Source organism: Ailuropoda melanoleuca, chromosome 1 (genome assembly GCF_002007445.2).
Source record: "Ailuropoda melanoleuca isolate Jingjing chromosome 1, ASM200744v2, whole genome shotgun sequence".
NCBI classification, from domain to species: Eukaryota; Metazoa; Chordata; class Mammalia; order Carnivora; family Ursidae; genus Ailuropoda; species Ailuropoda melanoleuca.
Window position 1 is genome coordinate 184,650,266 of NC_048218.1, and position 20,435 is coordinate 184,670,700.

General features: G+C 38.5%; 1 protein-coding gene and 1 non-coding gene across 9 annotated transcripts in view; both read right to left on the minus strand.

Annotated features, from left to right (window-relative positions):
* Positions 1 to 20,435, minus strand: part of CADPS2 (calcium dependent secretion activator 2) — a 544,075-nt gene that overhangs the window by 74,413 nt on the left and 449,227 nt on the right. For all 8 annotated transcript variants that reach the window (XM_034671263.1, XM_034671268.1, XM_019799438.2 and 5 more), the window contains one exon: positions 8,409 to 8,565. In XM_034671263.1, coding sequence (XP_034527154.1) covers positions 8,409 to 8,565 — 157 coding nt within the window. The remainder of the gene's footprint in view (positions 1 to 8,408; positions 8,566 to 20,435) is intronic.
* Positions 5,876 to 6,012, minus strand: LOC117795568. Its single transcript, XR_004619637.1, has one exon.

The following is a 20,435-nucleotide window of genomic DNA, read 5'->3' on the forward strand; positions in this document are numbered from 1 at the left end:
AGCTTGGTGTCAAAAGGCCGGACTACAGAAATACACACGCACTATACTTGTGTATGGAAATGTATGCTCTTTTTCTCAGTTGCCCATATGCCAGTTTGCATTCCACTCCTCTCAGGCACTGTCAAAAGCCCTCTTAATATGTAGCCCCAGGCATGAGAATGAGTGCTTCTATCTTCTCCATCTGGTTTTGTAAGGATAGGTTGTGATTTGGGGCTGCCACCTGTCCAAATCAAGCCTCTCTAAGACACCCATTCTAACAGCTCATTGGAAGAAACAAGTTCTCAATGTGGCCTTATCCAAGAATGCTTCTGACATTATATCTGAGGTGTGGAATAGAAAGGACTGCTCAGAAGGAGTCTAAAATAGTGGTTACAAGAATGTAAGTGAAGGACCAGCATCCACTTTGTTAAATCATTTTTTTCCCTCAAAGATGCCACGTTTCCAAATATCACCTTGTCAGAAAATAATGAAGCATCAATGACATCAAGCCCCACAGTACAATTAGAAATGGCAAAAAGAAAGCAAAAGGTTTAAATAAAAGGTAAACTAGGGATGAAAATGTGCCCAATTATTTTGAACATCCCAATAATTAATAAATTAGTGTTGATTATTTACATACTAAAAAGAGTCTTACATTTACAAAAGTACTTGTCATAAGCTTTTAAGAGTAAGATTTCGACAGAGAATTTAAACTATGATCCAATTAATAACAATTACTGAGATAATAATCACTGGATAAATGAAGAATAAGCAGATAAAAGAGTTCCTGTATTCTTTTAAGGGTAAAAATTTGCTGTTGACTCCTGACCCCATATAACCTAATTTTATATTGTGCCCCCCCCCAATTAGGTAGCGTTAATGGATTACTAGGAAGAATGAATGACTTGCCCCACTAAAGTTCTAGATAGGCACTTCAGAAGAAACTAGTAATTCATGACCAGCAAAACAAACAACACCGACCACAATAAAAACAAGACTTTGCCCTAAGACAACAATTATTGGAGGGATGTAGGGATCCTAAACAATGAAAGCCCACTGGACTAAGATATAAAATTGGCAGGCCATTCTCCATCCTGACCAATGCGTATAATGAGGATTCCTATCACTGAAAATATGAACATGGGCTTCAGGAGAAATGTCAGGACGATTGCACCCTAGAACAGACCTATGTAAAAGGAAGAAAATATACACAACCAAACAAAAAATCCCCTGAGATCTAGGAGTAGCACCCAGCCAAGAATCTGGCACATTATTTAGGCACTCAATACACGTGTGTTTACTGAATAAATACCAACAAAAATTCACTGTCTAAAGGACTCTGAGAGTGTGCTTTTTAAGTAGAAGATGAATCTCATTGGGTTTTATTTTCCTTTTAATTAAAACCTTGATAGGTAAATTTATATAGTTTGGTAATATTTAATTTGTACATTTACTAGCATAACAACCTCCTAAAACCACATCCAATTCTTCCTTTCCCCTTGGTGCACTTGTGAAATATTACCTACCTACCTACCTACCAAAGGAGTGAGAGCCCTGGTGTTATAATGTTTCCTATATTTTGGCCAACAACTCCAAATCCAACAAATCCAAGTTTAAAACTATAATTAAAGGTGCCATAGTACAGTACACATAATTGAGTTATATTTTTTAAACTATTGCATTATAGTGAGTAGGGTATATATGTCCATATGCTCTACTACAGGATATATTTTTCAAGGACCAGAACTGTTTTTAATCCATGTTTCTGCAAGGTGACTGGGATTTGTAAATTTTAGGCATTCAGCACCTGTTTCTTGCAGAATTCAGGAAAAAACAATATAAACATTAACCAAGGCTTAAAGATAAAGAAGTCTCACAGTCCTGCAGTTCTCATGCTGTTTTTTATGAGATTAATATAAAAGCCAAAGGGAAAAATCTGTAATTTTATTCCTGCTATGCACAGCGTTCTGATTGGATTACGTTCCATAATGCTTGCTCTAGATGATGAAAATGATTGAGAATGGCTGTAACGTGGTCAACAGCCCTCAAATGTAGGGTTCTTGGTGCTCATGGCCTTCAGGACTTACAGAGGTTTCTGCCAATCTACTGTGAAGGACACACAGGCCTTTAAGAGCAGGTTATTTTCTTGCAGGCATTAAGTTCTCCAAAAATATAAAAAGCAGACAAAGAATTTAAAATGTCTACCTGCAGTAAAGAATCTAGAGCAAGACTGTGGAACTCAACTAAAAAGAAAATGCTAGTGACTTCTTGTTCTTATATTTACTATACACTCTGGCAAAAAAAATTCTGACATATAATTTTGAATCCAGTCAACTTTGGAAATTGGAATTAAATAAATTTTCGCATTTTAGTGGTCATCTCATCATTTATAAAAGTGCCTAGTTATAAAACGAGGCTGGTACACAGCAACAGCCCTGCTACAGTCTAGAAGTTATATCCGTTCTGCATTGTTCCTAGCAGATGTATGTACAGATGTATCTATAAACACCAATTCGTGAATTTCAGATGCACAGCTCATTTAAGTGCTTGAGGCAGAATAACACGCAGGTGTCAGCTCTCCATATTTCAAAGCTTGAAGATTAACCTCATATACAGTATGGTGACCTAACAGTTCTTCATTTGAAAGAAATCTGAAAAATAATCTCTGATACAGCCTAAGTGTGAGAATAACCCAGCGGGATTTCCACTTCTTCATTTCTTAATGAGTTTTTTGATAATGAGAGGTGACTTTGCCAGTCACTCTGGGCTCTATTATGGCTAATTTGACTCCACTTCACTCTCCTTGTTAATTATTAACACTAGCCTTTTTATCCTCATGAGACCACATTCCAATTTTTCTTTTTTCGATTTTTATGAGCCCATCTTTATGAAGGTGAAAGTCTTGGAGAATAGGTTTTCACTTAGTGTAGGACCCGAGCGTTTATTACTCGCTTAGGCAGAGACGCTGCGACACTGATCACGTAAGCACGGGTGTTCTTCAGGACGGCGTTAATGTGCTAGCAATGTGAAAAGGCTGTTAATTAAAGACGAAGCACCGTGGTATTTTTCACTTGGGAATCCGTCCCCAAAAGAATGGTCATTTGCCACTTGCTAACATATCCACAGATTAAAAGGTGACTAGCTCCAAGGGTTTGCCTTTCAGTAGTGCTGAAAGAAATGATTTGTGCCATTTGCAGATGGCTCTCATTTGTCAGAAGCGGTCACTTGCCGTATCTATTATCGACAGGACAATTGCGGAAGACAGCATGCAAGGGTAGAATCTATTTGTACTAGCTTTTTAGTCGCACAGCATCATTTAACTATCATGCTAATTGCTTCATTATGAAAACATTTATTTTCCCTCGATTTTAATACAACTCTTTCTCAAGACTGTTTCCTTAGATACCATTTAAAGTGATTACCCATTTAATTATCTCTTTAGTTGGGGGGAGTGGGTCAGGGTGGACGGAGGTAGGATGGAGGGACAAGCAGGAGCTCAGTCTTTTCTAGACAGAAACGAAGGAGCCAGAGTTTGTTTTCATCATCAGTCCTGCTCTGGGAGTCAGTGGGTGAGTCTGTGAGGGGCGGGAGATTGGGGACAGCAGCTAAAATTATGGTGCAGCTGGTACTCTTCCCTTGAGGAAACACCACGTTTCATCTCCAAGGGCTCTTAGGGCTAAGACTTTCCCTAATCATGTCCAACTCTAAGGAAAGATGCATGCCCCCGACAGAATTTTCTCCTCCTTAAAATACAAACTGAATTTGCTGTTTTGAATCTTCTCCCCCACTTCTTAGCTGAGTCCCTGGCATTCTCATCATGGACGTTTTGTAACATACGCGATAGGACCACATATACCATTCTCTGCTTCTCTCTGTACCCTTTCACCAACTCTCTTCCCCTGCCCCCACAACTCAAGGACCTTCTGAGAATTTTCTAAGGTAAAAATAAAACTTCAAGCAATTTCCTATCTTTCTTTAAAAGATTATATTATTTTATAAACGCCCCAGCACCTGCGTTTGTTAGTGCAGACCCCCACTGAACTGGAGACAACCACGAGAGCACCTTCCCCCGCGGTCCCCATCAGCAAGCTCCTGCCTGGGCGCATCGCCTCTTAGGGATTTAGTTTTCTCACCTGGAAGGCAAAGCGCGTTGTTGAAAATCCTGTCCATTTTCCAAAAGATACACATCTATTTTAAAATATCAAAGCATCAAGATTTTAATAAAAGAAAGATGGTAAGCTATCAGTGGGGACATCTGAATTATTCATTGAAAAACAAAACCCCAAACAACTTGGCCACCAAGTTTTCAAGGCACAAATAAAATAAAAATTCTAACTAATACCCCGAACTACTTGGAGATGTGTTAGTAATTTTTATTTTGGCAAAGCAAACATAAGAATGCAACATTATGGTCAATCACAACCATTTAAAATCTATATACTTAGTTGTACAGCACATGTGAGGTAACAGCAAACACTGTTACTTAGCAAAATGCTTCCCCTTCCAAGACTGAACCTTCAGAGCAGTCTGTTTCTATCACTCCTGGCAAAAGTTGTAATTAATTAGAATTTGGGCTATAATGTTAATTGGGTCAACGTGGTAAAAGTGGTCATGCCATGGCAGTGATGTAAGGCTCCTTCTTTCTAGGTGGGATTAAAGGGACAGAAGTTTTATGTTTTCCTAAAGCTTTCCAAAAAGGTCAAAATGGGGGCAGCGATAGGTTGACATTTAACATTTCGATTGAGTTCACTAAATCGCCACCTGAATATTGCAGGAATTTAATAAAACAGGCACGTAATTATTAACAATATTCTTCATTATTATCAAGAGCGATATCAATAGCAAAAAAAGAATACGTTTTAGCAATTATTAAGATGCTCGGTGGTCTTGGCTTTGGATAGTAACTGGTGAGTTTGAGGTGAAAGACACTACATTCTATTTCAATTCCCCAGACTCTCCTGCACTCCCGATACCAAAAGGAAATTATGGCACTGGGGAACTTTTCTATTTACCTCACTACATTGAGGAGCTGTTTTTCTCTGAAATAATTGATGTTTTCTCAATTCTGTTAATCACTGCAAAATCAAAGCCAAGATCTAGACTTACCCCCACACTGACTCGCTCAAAAGAGATCAGTAACAAATGCTTCCATGTTTTAACTGAATCATGTATGACAAAACAACATAACAACTATACGTTATGCATTTAATAGTAGCCGATGCCATAGACATGGCTTTCAACAGGAAAGGGAGCAGGCAACTCTTTTGAGTTGAGTATCTGCAAGTCTAGATAAAAATTAAATTTCTGCTATTCTCATTTTGGTGATTTTTCCCCCCACGGTTCCACCGAAAGTGGTTTATTGCTTTAGAGCAAGATAAGACGATTTCAGAACTTTTGTTAGTGAAGAAAAACTGTTAGAACTTGAAAACTTTTCTGAAACATTATTTTGTCAGTCGATGGAAGTAGGCACTTCAACACAGAAAACTTCCTGCCTGCGACCGTGTGGAGTGGGAGCTGTCCAGCTCGATATAGCTAAGGGCTTAGAAGCGGGGCTTGTGCTCGCAGCCGGTACCCCGAGTGTCAGGGCTGACCTCCTTGCCCTAATGCCCACGGCACTCCCTCTTCTCCAGCACCCACTCCTGGCTCTTCCTCACCACCCCACGCCTTGGAATCCTGTGCAGAACCCCATTTAGGTGTGATTGTTAGGTGTTGTCTATGCGGCAGGCAGGAGGCCAGGCTACTTTTGGGGCAATGCAGGCCAGGATGAGCTCATGGGAGCCTGGCACTAGCCAAGGAGAGCCAGAGGTCCCATGCCCAGTGCTGCCACTTCACACCCTAGTCTGGCTGTGGGGTCAGCAGGCCTGGTACAGACCAAGTGGGGGCTCCCAGCAACTACAGATGTCTGAGACAGGAAAAAAAAGCTGCCAGCTCGTGGCAGCCCCAACAATCATCCTCAAAGGCTGATCTTGGCCTCCAACCCTGGGTGAGGAGAAAAGGGAGCTCCCCCCACCATCGCCCCACGAGAGAGAGGCATTTTAGCATTTAGCATTCTTGCATTTTAGCGTTCTTGTTGATATAACTCTCATAAATTTACACTTGCAATGCAAGAACTCTTCTTAAAAATAAATATTAAAGGATGCTAATTCACTGGAGTTGCAGTGGAGGTTCCCCCGGCAAAATTTCTAAGAAGTCTACGCTTATTTTCTCCATAAATAAATCCCAGTATGTTGAATAAGTTAAATCATCTTTAATGTTTGACTGTGAACATTGGTAAATGCCCCATCTTTGAATAAACTCCCAAATAAATCTAAATACAGTCAATTATTGAGTTTTCATGCAAATGGAGAAAGCAATGCTAGAAATAAGCCTATGCTTATTTACTTTCAGTTAGGGACTTAATGAATAGATGTATTTTTGGCCCAGGTTTATTGACTTAAGATAATATTAAACCTGAGTTATAATTTCTTAGCGGAAAACGAATGGTGCTAAAAGACTGGGAAAAGGAGAAGGTCATTTAAAGTCTTCTAGCTGCCAGGAGGGAACCAAAGTACAACTTAAAAGCTGGCTGGTCATCGTGTGCAGAATGAATGATTCACAGACAGATAATTTAGTGTAGGGTTAGTGACTTCTGAGAGCAGACACTGTGGTTAAATCTGAAGTAGGCAATGGAGCTTAGTTCTTTGGCTTTCTAATAGGATCTTTTGGAAGTGAAATTGGATAGGAGATGAAATTGCATGAAAGAGTTGAGACTGAAATTTTCACAGACTAATATCTATAATGTTTATTTTGTATCTACTGGACGTGAGCTACTGTGGGATTAATCCTCACCACCAATGACACTGTAGGTACTGTTGTTTTCCTTCCTTTATATAGACGAAGAGCCTAACGTCCACAGAGGCTGAGCTGTTGTCAAAGCTCAAGCTGCAAGTGACAGAGACAGATGTGAATCTATCTGGCATCAAAGTTCATGTAATTAATTACTAAAGATGATGCCTCTCTTCTATAACAGAGGTTCTTGACCTGCTGTCCTAAATCTGACGTCCATGGGAAGTCTAACACTACACAAAATTTCATATTAGCATGGATTCCACTCCCCCGAGTAAAATAGTAGTAGCTTTATCAGAGATTCCAAGGGATGAACAACCAAAGGTAAGAAGTAAAGGAGTGATAAACAAAACCAAAAAAGTAATTTTTTAAAAAGCAAAAACAAACGTAAAGCATGGATTTAAGTTTAAGCCTAGAAGTACACAGTAGTGGTGTTCTGTAAAGAGAGCGCTAAAAAGCTCTGCAGTTTTAAAATCCAGCAAGTATGAAATGTATCACAGGGGGGCTAAGCTCCGTGGCGAGTTAGAGCAGTGTGAGCTGCAGGAAGACAGGGCTGGGGAGGGGCACCTCTCCTGGGGGTCCGGGTTGCTCGGGTCACACTGCGAGCACGGTGTTCTTCACAGCACCACACTCCAGGGCAATACTGAAAAATAGAGTGAGGTCTGGGCCGGGGAAAGTGGTAAGAAGGGTAATGGCACAGAAACCCTATCACGTGAGGAAGAACTGAATGACCTCGCAGCAATGGCTCGGAGAAAAAAATGCACAATCGTAGAACGCTGTTCCATCCATCAAGCAGAACAAGTCAGAACCAGAGGGTAGGAGGAGGCAGAGACCCACTTGGTCTACAATGGGAAAAACTGTATAGTATAGGTAACTGGTGACGCTTTGATCACTGCAAGCGTTCAAGCAAAGGCTGTCAGCAGTAACCAAAGTTGGGTTTAAGGGAAACTTCAAAAGAGTCATTGTAGGAAAGGCCTAGGAATCTGTATGTTAAGAAATGTCCCTATGAAGTCCTGATGTAAAACTAGGTTTGTTCTGGCCGCTAGGACACCACACATCAGAAAATTCACAAACATTATTGCATGGAAAGAAATGTCTCAGCAGAGGACCTTTACATTTTCTTAAATTTCTCAATACTGAGAGAGCAACCCATACCACACAGCAATATTACACCATCATTTATGGAAGTAAATCCCTCCCAGGCAAACAATACTATCAGAATGCATATTAGAAACCCTAACAAAGCAGGAATTCCTAGAATTGTGACATATTTCTAAGGTGCCTTTCAGAGATGTAAGTATTCTCAAGTGCTTTAGAAAGGCTAACTTTTGAAGATTTTCTGATTCACAAGGTGCACTGAGAAAGATGCCCATGTTAGCAGGAGGGTAGAAAAAAGAGGAATTTCAGAGACCAGGGGAGCAAGGTGGGCATGTTACTGGTTCCCCCCAGAAGCCCACCTGAAAAAGTCAGGGAGACTGAGGAGACACTAATGTTATCTATGTCAATCTTGTGGAGTGAGTGTGAGAGCTCTGTAAATACACATTCACACAACATTCTCTCCGTCCCTCCCCATTTAATATACTAAAGAAAACACGAGCGCTTACTGTCATTTCTGAGGAAATTATTGAGCAGCTGGAAAAGAGGAAAACTATCCCAGGAGTCTTGAGGTTGGGCCTCCAGTGCAGTATCCATATCTACTGTGAATAGAGCCCAAAATTTCTCTGCGTGCTCTGCCAGTAAATCAGGCCACCAGGCAAATGCCTGTAAGAGGATAAAGAAACAATGTAAAATTAGATTACTTCTTAGAAACACAAATATTGTGCTACCTGAAAACATGTCACTGAGAATGAAATTGTAGAATGTCGTAGAATAGGATACCACATTTTAAAATATTTCTACTCACAGAAAAAAAGAGATATTAGAAATACATAAAATATCATAGTTATGTTTAAATTATGAGCTATTAAAAATTTTCCTTTTTTAAATATTTTTCAAATGTTCTAGATTAAACATGTATTTTTAAAGTGAAGCAATACGTGTCATTTTGCATTTTAATTCTATTTTAGATTTCATATTTTATTCAATGCCAAATTTGCTTATTTAAAATTTGTGTATAAAATTTCTTCTCACATTCAAAACATAGTACTTTTTATTTGTAGTACTTTTTAAAATAAATCTAAGGTCTAAAGCTCAAATACACTTTCATAGAAGGGGATTTCCAGACCCTCCAATGTACATTAGGTATTGTAGGTAGGTAGTCTTGTCAAGTCTTACATAGTCTCCCTGATGCTCAGCATTTTAATTTCACAAGTCTTGAAATTGCATATATGACTACATATGTGAATATGTTAATTTCTGCCTCTTAAGTTAGACTGTAAACACTACAAAGACAAGTCTGTATATATTGTTTATTACTTTATACTGAGCTGGTTATTTACTAGTGCCTTTTAGGTAATGGTAATAATCACCTTAAAAAATCTGCTGTTTAGAGGAGTGAAAATAATATTTACTTTTTAGAAAGTTCTTGAAAACAATGTGCTCTGATGATGGATCACAGCACCAACACCACCTGCCCATGGAACCTAGCAGCAGGCCCAATTTCCCGTGGTCCCTGCCAGCCAGCTGGCCCATAAACCCTACCAACCACAAAATTGCCAAATTGTTCCCTAAACTGCTAAGTAGATAAACATGACTGTAATAAATGAGTTTGGGTTTTGTAAAGAAACATCAAATCCAAATCAGATAACTCATACTGAAATACGAAGTTTTAAGTGTCTTTTTCCCTCAGATCTATTTGATTTAAATAAAGGAGAGAACTATAACATAGGAAACTGTAAGATTTTGAATGTGGCATACATTTTAGAAGTTGGTCCAATAAATTAAAAATACCTTTAACAGAGAGGCAATTTTCCTAAGAAATGCATATTTAGATAAATAGGAGAAGACATTTACAGCCAGTACTTTCTTCTTCCCAGAGCCTTAGCTGGGACTAATGTCAACAGAAAATTTAATATAGCAGTCTTGTATTTTAAGCTCAAGCTTTTGGGGATACAATCTCAGGTCTTCTTTAATGTGCAAACTGTAAATATAACTGCCATTATATGGTAATGGGAGTTAAAGAATGTAGAGTTCTCATGTAAAGATTAGAACATACTTTTCTCTTAGTCCCTCAAGGACAGACTTTCAAAGTATTTGATTCTACTAATCCCATGCTACAGTGAATAGATTGATTACTCTTCACTTTATAAACGTTGCTGGGCTATGTCAAATCTGATACCAACTGATCAAGTTGTGAGTTTCAGTTATGGATGAACACTGTCTCAATTCAACTTTTATTACCCTCATCATGAGTAGCACAGGGTGCTAACAAAAGCTTTTTTTTAAAATCACAAAATGGAGAAATAAGAACTATTACCAGAAAAATTTGTTAATGGACACACAGTATAGAAGAAGTAAATTCTCATATCAACAACATAATGTGTGCTGGGGGGGGTAGTAAAAGCGTACTGTTTTTGTATGTGATCAAATTTAAGTTGTTACCACTTTAAAGTAGACTGTTATAAGGTCTGGAGTCCAGTTAAAAGGTAAATCCTTGCCTTCAGAATAGTTACTTTAAGTGTAAATGAATTAAACTCCTCAATCAAGAGACACAGACTGAATGAATAAAACAAGATCCAACTATATGCTTAGGAAAGATTTTACATTTAAGGACACACATAGGCTGAAAATGAAGGAATGGTAAAAGATATTCCATACAAATGGTAACCAAAAGAGAGCAGGGGTGATTATACTTGCAACAAACAAAACAGACTTTAAGTCAAAAACTGCCATAATAGAAAAAGCGGGTCACTATAAATGATAAAAGGGTCGATTTACCAGCAAGATAAAACAATTATAAATATATATGCACCCCACCTCATAGCACCTAAATATATAAAACAAACATTGACAGATATGAAAGGAGAAATAGAAAACAGTACAATTACAATAGGAGACTTCAATGGTACACTTTCAATAATGAACAGATCTCATCTGGTTGGAAAATTAATAAGGAAACAGCAGATTTGAATAACACTATAGACCAAATGGATCTAACAGATAGATATAGAACATTCCACCCAACATTTGCAGACTGCACATTCTTCTCAAGCACACACAGAACAATACCCAGGATAAAACACATGCTAAGCCACGAAAAACTTAACTTTTGAAATCATCCCAAGTGTCTTTCCAACGGCAGTGGAATGAGATTAGAAATCAGTAACAAAGGGAAAACAGAAAAAATTCACAAATACACGGAGATAAACAAGACACTCTTAAATGACCATTGGGTGAAAGAAGAAATATAAGGGAAACAGAAAATATCTTGAGACAAACAAAAATGAAAACACAACATAACAAAATTTACTAAGAAGGAAGTTTATAGCAATAAGCCCTTACATTAAAAAAGAAGAAAGATCTCAAACTACCACCTCATGTAACTCAAGAAACTAGAAAAAGAAGAACAAACTAAGTCTGAAGTCAGGAAAAGAAAGAAAAATAATTAAGATTGGAGCTCAAATAAATGAAGTAGAGAATACAAAACAATAGATCAATGAAACAAAGAGTTAAGTTTCTTAAAAAATAACATCAACAAGACTTCCAACTGATAAAAAGACATAAAATGCAAATAAATAAGATCATAAATGAGAGAGAGGACATCACAACTGACACCACTGGAATAAAAAAGATCATAAGGGACCATTATCCAATGATTTTTTTTTTTCCTTAAGATTTTATTTATTTATTTGACAGAGATAGAGACAGCCAGCGAGAGAGGGAACAAGCAGGGGGAGTGGGAGAGGAAGAAGCAGGCTCACAGCGGAGGAGCCTGATGTGGGGCTCGATCCCATAACACCGGGATCACGCCCTGAGATGAAGGCAGACGCTTAACCGCTGTGCCACCCAGGTGCCCCTATCCAATGATTTCTTGAGTATGACATGAAAAGCACAGACAACAAAAGCAAAAATACATAAATACGACTACATCAAACTAAAAAGCTTCTGCATGGCAAAGAAAACCATCAATAAAATGAAAAGGCAACTTATGGAATGGGAGAAGATATTTGCAAAAAGTTTATCTAATAAAGTGTATAAAGAACTCCTACAACTCAATAGCATGAGAACCCCAAATAACCTGAATAAAAGATGGGCAAACACCTGAATGGGCATTTCTCTGAAGAAGACTTACAAGAGGCCAAGAGCTATATGGATCATCATTAATCATAATATGATTTTCAAATGCATATCAAAGCCACAATGAGCTATCATCTCACACCTAATTAGGATGGCTATTATTAAAAAAAAAACCAAAAGGTAAGTTTTATTGAAGATGTAGAGAAAAGACAAGTCTTGTATACTGTTGGTGAGAATGTAAATTGCTATAGCCACTACGATAAACAGTATGGAGATTTCTCAAAAAATTAAAAAGAGAAGTACCATGTGATCCAGCAGCCCCACTTTCGAGTTTACATCTGGAAGAGTTGAAATTAGAATCTTAAACAGATATCTGTATTGTCATGTTCACTGCAGCATTATTCACAATAGCTAAGACATGGAAGCAACTTAAATATCCATCAACAGATGAATGGATAAAGAAAATATGGCATTAATATATAACGGAATATTTTTTGAGCCTTAAAAAAGAAGGAAATCATGCCATGTGCAACAACATGGTCAAGCCTAGAAGATGTTATGCTGAGTGTAATACTCCAGACACAAAAGGACAAACACTACATGACCTCACTTAAATGAGGAACCTAAAATAGTCAGATCCCTAGGAGCAGAGAGTAGAACGGGGGTTTCAGAGGGTTGAGTCTAAGGCCATGCCACCCTGAACGCACCCAATTTCGTCTCATCTCGGAAGTTAAGCAGGGTTGGGCCCGGTTAGTACTTGGATGGGACAGGGTTGAACGCCTCGGGGGAGTGTGAAACAGGGAGCTATTAGTGAAAGGGTACAGAGATTTGGTTATACGAGACAAACAAGTCTTAGAGATCTACCGCACAGTATCGGGCCTATAGTTCACTGCTATTATTGTGCACTCAGCATTTTGCTTGGAGTCTACACCTTGTGTTAAGTGCTCTTATCACACTCACACAAAAAAGTAATGTGGATTTCTCTGGCTATCCCATCTCAGTTTTGTTTTAATTTGCATTTCTCTAATTATGAAAAGTTTGAACATTTTTTTTTCATATTTTTAAGGGCTCCATACTGTTTTTAGTGAATTGTTTTTCAGGTCTTTCCCCAACTTAACATTTTTTTTTTTTTTTTTTTTTTTTTTTTTTTTNTTAAGTAAACTCTACACCCAACATGGGGCTTGAACTCATGACCCCAAGATCCAGAGTCGCATGCTCTATGGACTGAGCCAGTTGGTGCCACCCTTTCCCCCCTTTTAAAATTTATCTTTTGCTGGCGTTACAACTTTTTAACCCATAAACTACAAAACATTCACACTTCCATGCTATCGAAATTTTTTATTATTCTTCCAATCCAAATTTATCACTTAAAAAAGAATTCATCATACTATAGCCAGAGAAGTCAACATCTACTTTCAAGAACTTTCTAAGAGATATCGTTGTAAAACTTCATTTAATTTCTTCAAATGTAAATTATATTAAAACCACACAATAGTCAAACCACAAACAAAATGGATTATAAACTATCAACACACTGGGTATTTTCTTTTTTTTTTTTTAAGATTTTATTTATTTATTTGAGAGAGAGAAACAGCTTGAGCGGGGGTGGGGGGCAGAAGGAAAAACCCTGATGAGTGCGGAGCCTGATGCAGGAGTCACACATGGGGCTGGACGTGGGGCTGGGTGCGAGGATCCATCCCAGGACCCCGGGATCGTGACCTGAGCTGAAGTCAGGCGCTTAACCAACTGAGCTGTCTAGTCGCCACATCACATTGGATATTTTCTTAAAAACTTTTATCACAAGAATAATGTTCAATATATTAATAGAAAAAATCACCATGTGATGAATTAATGGATGGCAAATATAAGAAAATGTTGCCTACAGGAAGAATACAAAGACTTTAGAGTTAGGGACATTTAATGCCCAGCTCAATATTCAGGACTTCGACTTCACTGCTACAAATACATAAATGTGAAAACTACTGGGAATGCTATGCACTATGTCATGAGCTATTGCTCTTTCAAAATATTATCTTTGAATCCTTTTTAACCATCTACTAAAATGGACACATGACAAGTAATACAGAAGCAAACAAATAAAACAGTGTAATCTCATTACATATGTCTTGCTCTTGTCTTTTAGAGCTGCAGCAGTGACTGACCTGACACTCTAGGTCAAGCAGGAGAGAAACTCTAGTAAAAATGCAGTACGGGGCATCTCGGTAGCTCAGGTGGTTAAGTGTCCGACTGCTGATTTCGGCTCAGGCCATGATCTCAGGGTCGTAAGATAGAGTCCCTCATTGGACTCCGTGCTGAGCGTGCAGCCTGCTTAAGATTCTCTCTCTCATTCTCCCTCTGCCCCTCCCTGCTAGCGCATGCTCTCTCTTAAAAAAAAAAAAAATCAGTACTGCAAAGTAAGACCATTTCGAAGTCTCACTTCTAGCTTACAACCAATGCTTTTTCAAAAGATTAAAATTAAGAAAATAACAATGTTAGGTTAGGATTGTTTCCAGACTTGGAAAAATTTCCATAGCTCTTTTTAAAGTGAACTTGGAAGACAAAGCTACAGTGGGGAACGAAATAAAATGGAACAGAATTAAAAAAAAAAGTTGGGGTGCCTGGGTGGCTCAGTTGTTAAGCGTCTGCCTTCAGCTTGGGTCACGATCCCAGAGTCCTGGGATCCAGCCCCGCATTGGGCTCCCTGTTCACTGAGAAGCCTGCTTCTCCCTCTCCCACTCCACCTGCTTGTGTTCCCTCTCTCGCACTCTCTGTCAAATACATAAATAAAATCTTAAAAAAAAAGAAAAAAAAGTAGCTTCCGGATGGCAAAATTTTGCCATCAACTCAAAATTTTCATTATGTTTTACAGAAGTAGATATCTGTGCATCAAATTGTATTCCTGATGAATGTAAGCCAATCTGTGATGAATGCTTATTGTTCTCCTAGAGGTGACTGGAGAAAGCTTTAAGCAATCACAGTCTTTGAAAAGAAAAGGCAAGGGTTACCTTGAGAACGCAGGGCGGATCTACAGCCCATCCTCTCATCTTTTTTGCCATCCTGCTGGGTGGCAGTCATCTCATGCTGGACTGTCAGTAAGGGGAGAGGCTGTATAATGTCCTCCCTCGAGGACCTCACGGGAGACGATAGAGGCTCCTGACATCAGGGTCTCCACCAGGGAGGAGGAAACCCCACTCAGAAACGCACCCATCAGTAGGGCGCCAACCAAGTCATGATTATCTGGGTTGAAGTCATCCTGGCTCTAATGCTAAGCCACTAATTAGTGTAAATGAGAGAGCAGAGGCAGAAGGCAATGTTTAATTTGATTAGGAGGAAAGTACAAAACAAAACTTGAATACAATCCTTTAGCCAAACCATTTCTATCTAAGTTCTAACAATAAAAAAAATCTTACGCAGTGAAAACAATGTACGTGGCAAGGTGACAATACTTTGAAAGCTGTATTTGTTTTCTGAATGTCACTGGACACAGTGGCAGGTAAGAAGGGAGACTGACACTGGAAGTGAGTACTGAGCTTCTGCACTTAGTGGGGAGACTTGAGAACTCCTGGGCAGATCAGTTCCCTGGGTGCATTTCCATTTCCGCATCTGCACACTGGCAATAATAATACTTGTCCTAACCTCTCCTCCGGTTGCTGTTAAAATTCAATGAATATGAAAATTTCCTGATCTAGAAAAGTAAAAAAACGAATCATTACCAGTAATTACAGAAATGAGCTGAAATCGATACAGATCTTATAATGTGAGTTTAGATGGTTTACATGCTAAGTATTGTTCTAAAGGGTTTTTATATGTCATGTTATTTAACCCTCCAAACAACCCTTCCAAAAAGGTAGATGCTGTAACTATCCTTATTTTCTACAGTAGCAAACTCAGATTAAACGACTTGCCCAAAGTCAAATAGCTGGCAGGTGACAGAACAATAACTGAATACGGGTCAGCTGGAGTGCAGAGATCAGGCTCTTAACACATGTAGACTCATCTTCATTAAGAATATATAGCACATTACCTGTCCGTCCATCTGTATGTCTATCATGTTTTGCAGATCACACCACTGTTAATGTCCTGATTTTTTCTTGCAAGAGCATCTATAAATATCTTATTTCTTTATATCTTTTCTAATTTCTTTGAGGACAGAGGCTTTTCATTACTTTTACCCTCACCATATAGTTAAAATTTCTAATTTACAACAACAAAAAAGAGGATGGCTGCATAAATGAGCAAAAACAGTGAATCTGATTTGGGGATGCCATATGTGCTCATTTTTTCCCCAGGAAAAGATCAGTTTGCAATCCTGTATTTTGTAGATGATCGTGAAAGCTCAGGAGATAGTCTAGTGTGTAGGATAACCCCCGGCCCCAATAAACACACACACACCCGCCGGCTATGTAACACCGAGGGGTCATATTCTAGAAATATGTGAGTTCTTTTTAGGAACCAGTAGAATAGACTAGAGGGTGACACCTAAGCCACTATCAGACTAACTATAAGATTTTACAACTCTTTCAATTCAACAAAATCTCTCCCTAGTTGGGTTCATACATGAATATAAATATTGAAGTAACCAAGTATGATGATAAACTGAAAATAATTTAAAGTGTATATCAGGGTAAAATAGTACTCTTATTGTTATGTATCATTATATATATTACATATATAGTATTAAAAATTACTAAATAATTAACAAACATTTTTGATAGGATATTTATGCCCATGAAGTTCATTTGAGAGTCCCTGCTGCAAATGGAATTCTGCCTCCATAACTCTGCCACCTAGAAAAATCTTGCTGGTCACCTTCTTCCACAATGAGGGACACTTGTTAACCAGAGGCTGATCTAACCCGAAACCTAAAGCCACCCTTAAAAATGTGGGTTTATCTCACTGGCTATCCAGTGAGAAATGCTATAGCATTTGTATAATGCTATGTAATTAATACAAATTCAGTTGTTGAGATTACTGTAATTTAGTTAGTAGTAGGTAATAAATAGATCTTGTTCATGAACAAATAACCAGACTTTAAGATGTTCCTTAGATCTACATGCTAACGAGAAGAGCGAGGTCACAACGCAAAACAAATGGGAAAAAATATCAAATACCCTTTCTCTTCCTGTTAGAATCCACCCAGAACCATAATCTGGTGCAGATACTGACATTCATGTGTGTGAGCATACGTGCAAATATGTGTGTCCACGCTGAACTCCTTTCCTATTCTGCCTTTGTTGCTGGAGGAGCCTGGGGCACGGGCAGCTCAAGTGCAAGGCGAATTGACTACGTGCGGTGAGCTGAGAGCCAACTATGCTGCAAATACCCAATTACTGCCAAACACCCTTTTTGCTTACAGTATCACTGACATGCTGGACAGTGTTACATTTAGACTATTTTGGGACCTTAAATCTAGACTCTGCTGTAATAATAACCAACAAAGTAGCAACTTGAGCTGTGTTTGTGTTAACCCGGTTTCTTCCCTCACCCCTCTCCTGATATTTTCAGGACTCCATCCCCTTAGGCAGGGTGCTAAGATACACCAGTCGGCAAGGAAAGAAAGAGAAGGAATGGAAAGGGACATCTCCAGGCCTGCACCATCAACGCTTCTGCATTTACATCCCTGCTGTGATGCCCGGTATGAAACTTGGCTGCAGAACCAGGGTCAGACAACCATTTCGCTCCTCTACTGAATGAGAAATAACAATGTAGGTCACTGCAAAGTGCCCAGGTCTGGAGTCCTGCCACTGACCACCTGTGCACGTGTGGCAAGTTGCTCAACCTTCCTGGGACCTTATCAGTTTTCTTATCAGTCAAATGGTATATATGAAGACGGTGTGCTGGTGAGAGCCCAAGGCTTTCTCATTAGCATCTGGGACCTCCTGCCATCATCAAAGTGAGGGGCCTTTGGATGGACAGTACACAGATCGTTTTGCCTACATTCTGGTCAGGCACAGTCTAGACACTGGAACGTGGAGACAGCCTTAAAGACTTCCTGGAAAGGATCTTAAGCTATCTTTTTAAAGAGAAAACAAATCAGAAAAAAGCCTGAGAAGGGGCTGAGCGGCCATCCAAGAGAAGGAAGGATTGTCTTATAAGCCAGTCACTGTCAAAAATGTGAAGGACACGAAAACTGCTTGACTGGGAAATTGCTGAAAGATCAAAACAACCTCTTAGCCCTGAAAGTAAACTGCCATTGTGAGAGAGGTAGAACGAAAGTAAAAGAAGCCTGCACAGGAGCCAATGGGAGGGCTCTGTGAGGCAGCCATGTTGACCTCCACCAACGGAGCCGAGCTGGGTGCTCTCTCACGGAGTGAAGCGACCCCAGCTTGAACATCCAGCAGGATAAAGATCAGTGCAGAGTTCAGTCTCCTAATTCACTTTGGAAATGACTTCAAAATCAGACCAATTCACTCCCCGGTATTGTTCAGAGAAGAAGTTGGATCTTCTGGTTAAAAAAAGAAAAAGGCAGGGCATGTGGCTGGCTCAGTCATTAGAGCATGTAACTCTTGATCTCGGGGTTGTAAGTTTGAGCCCTGTTGGGTGTAGAGAATACTTAAAAAGATAAAATAAAAACCTTAAAAGAGGAAGGCAAAAAAAAAAGAGAGAAAACCGAATTATCAAAATCCTTTCAGCTGGCCTTAATTATGCATGCAATTATTAATAAGACACATTTACCAAAACACTATAAGTGTAAGCCCATTCCAAGAAATAGTCTTTAATTGGAAGGAGATATAAGTTGGCTTTAAAATTAACTATAATCAAAGTGGATTCTATCTAACCTTCACTAAAAGAGTTATTCCATGCTAGAAAAATAGTGGGAACAGTTTCACTCACCTCTCTTCCCTGATGGAATCCAAGAATTTGTAAGCATCGGGGGATGGAAAATGCCAAAGTGTTACAAAGCATTTTTAAAAGAGGTCAGTATAATAGCTCTATACTTCAGCATACAGGAGAATGACATTTATGAGTTATGATTATCTCTGTTCAATAAAGTCAACCATATTTTTGTGGATTAGAAAATATTATTTACATTTTAATTGTGTTTGGATACATTATCTTTAACAAGCATTTAGTCATTGCATGGAGTAGACAACATTTAATAATGTCTAAGAGACAGGAAAGTAATTATTTTCCTTATGAGGGCAGGAAAATTAAACAGTATTTCTGTGAATATTAGATGTACCTGTTTAGGTGAAATATACTGCAATTGAATATCCAATCAGAAATAATTTTTAATTCAAAAGGTCTAATACTCTGATGATAATGCCTTTTAACAAAAGACAAAGACAACACATACATATATTTTGTCATATAATCATTTTCATTGTAACATAGCAGTAGTACCAGCCTAGAAAAAGATCCTCATGGGGATTCATTTCAAATTATTGAAGCAGCTGTTTCTTCAGTTTAAAATACAATATCCATAGCAAGTTCACACATGACAGATGCAAGGTAAAAACTAGATTCCATAGTGTGAGCTAAAAGCAGATGTTTTGAATGATCATATTTATAACCAGATACCATAAATCTTAGTTACCTATAGTAAGGTTTCATGAATACTCTTTTTTAAGAATTTGCTTAAAATGTACTTCTTATAGTTTCTTGTATTTTTCAGAACTTGGCTTCATTACATACAAATATTCTATAAATTCTTAAGTATCTGGGCTTTTAAATAAATTCTTGCCCATTTCATGTGCTTCCTCAGGAATAAAAGTACTGTTAGAGCACTGAAATTTGTTGTATTTATTTAATTCCTCATATTTTCCCCACCCAAGTCATTCCAATTTTAGTATATGTGCTGCCAAAGCTGGCACTCCCCACCCAACTCAAAGTCCTAAAACTTTTTTTAAAAATAAACTCACGACTATTAGAAAGAGTTTTAGGAAAAGACTATTGGACAGACTTTTAAGTCTTAGAATAAGCAGTTTGCCTGGTGAAATACTACTCCATAGAGTGAATGTTAATATATGATTAAAACCTTAGAAAAATATGAACAATGCAGGCTTAGTGAAAATTTAAAGAAAAGTTTGATGGTAATAATAAAAGACTAGTTATCAGTCATGCTAGTTATGAATGTCTTGTTTTTCATTCTGGTACATTAATTTACGTTTCTAGACTAAAGTGGTCATGGCACAGGGGGAGAAGCAAGCAATCTGGCGTCATGAGATGGGGTTTGTGTTCCAGCTTTGCTTCCTGCTACTGGTACATCTTTGGCAGATCTCATAAGCTCTCCCATGTTCCATGACTGTTGTCAGGAATAGATAATAAATCATATATATAGACAACCCCTTCATAACATATACGAATTGTGTTTCAAGAACTGCACAAATATTCTCCGTCTTCTACAGGTAAATGGCCAGATGCATGCCACAGTCTACGGGCAGGGCACTTCAGTGCTGTTCCCACTACGGCAAAGCATTATAGGTAGCTTTACAGGACAGGCAAAGCAAGTCATC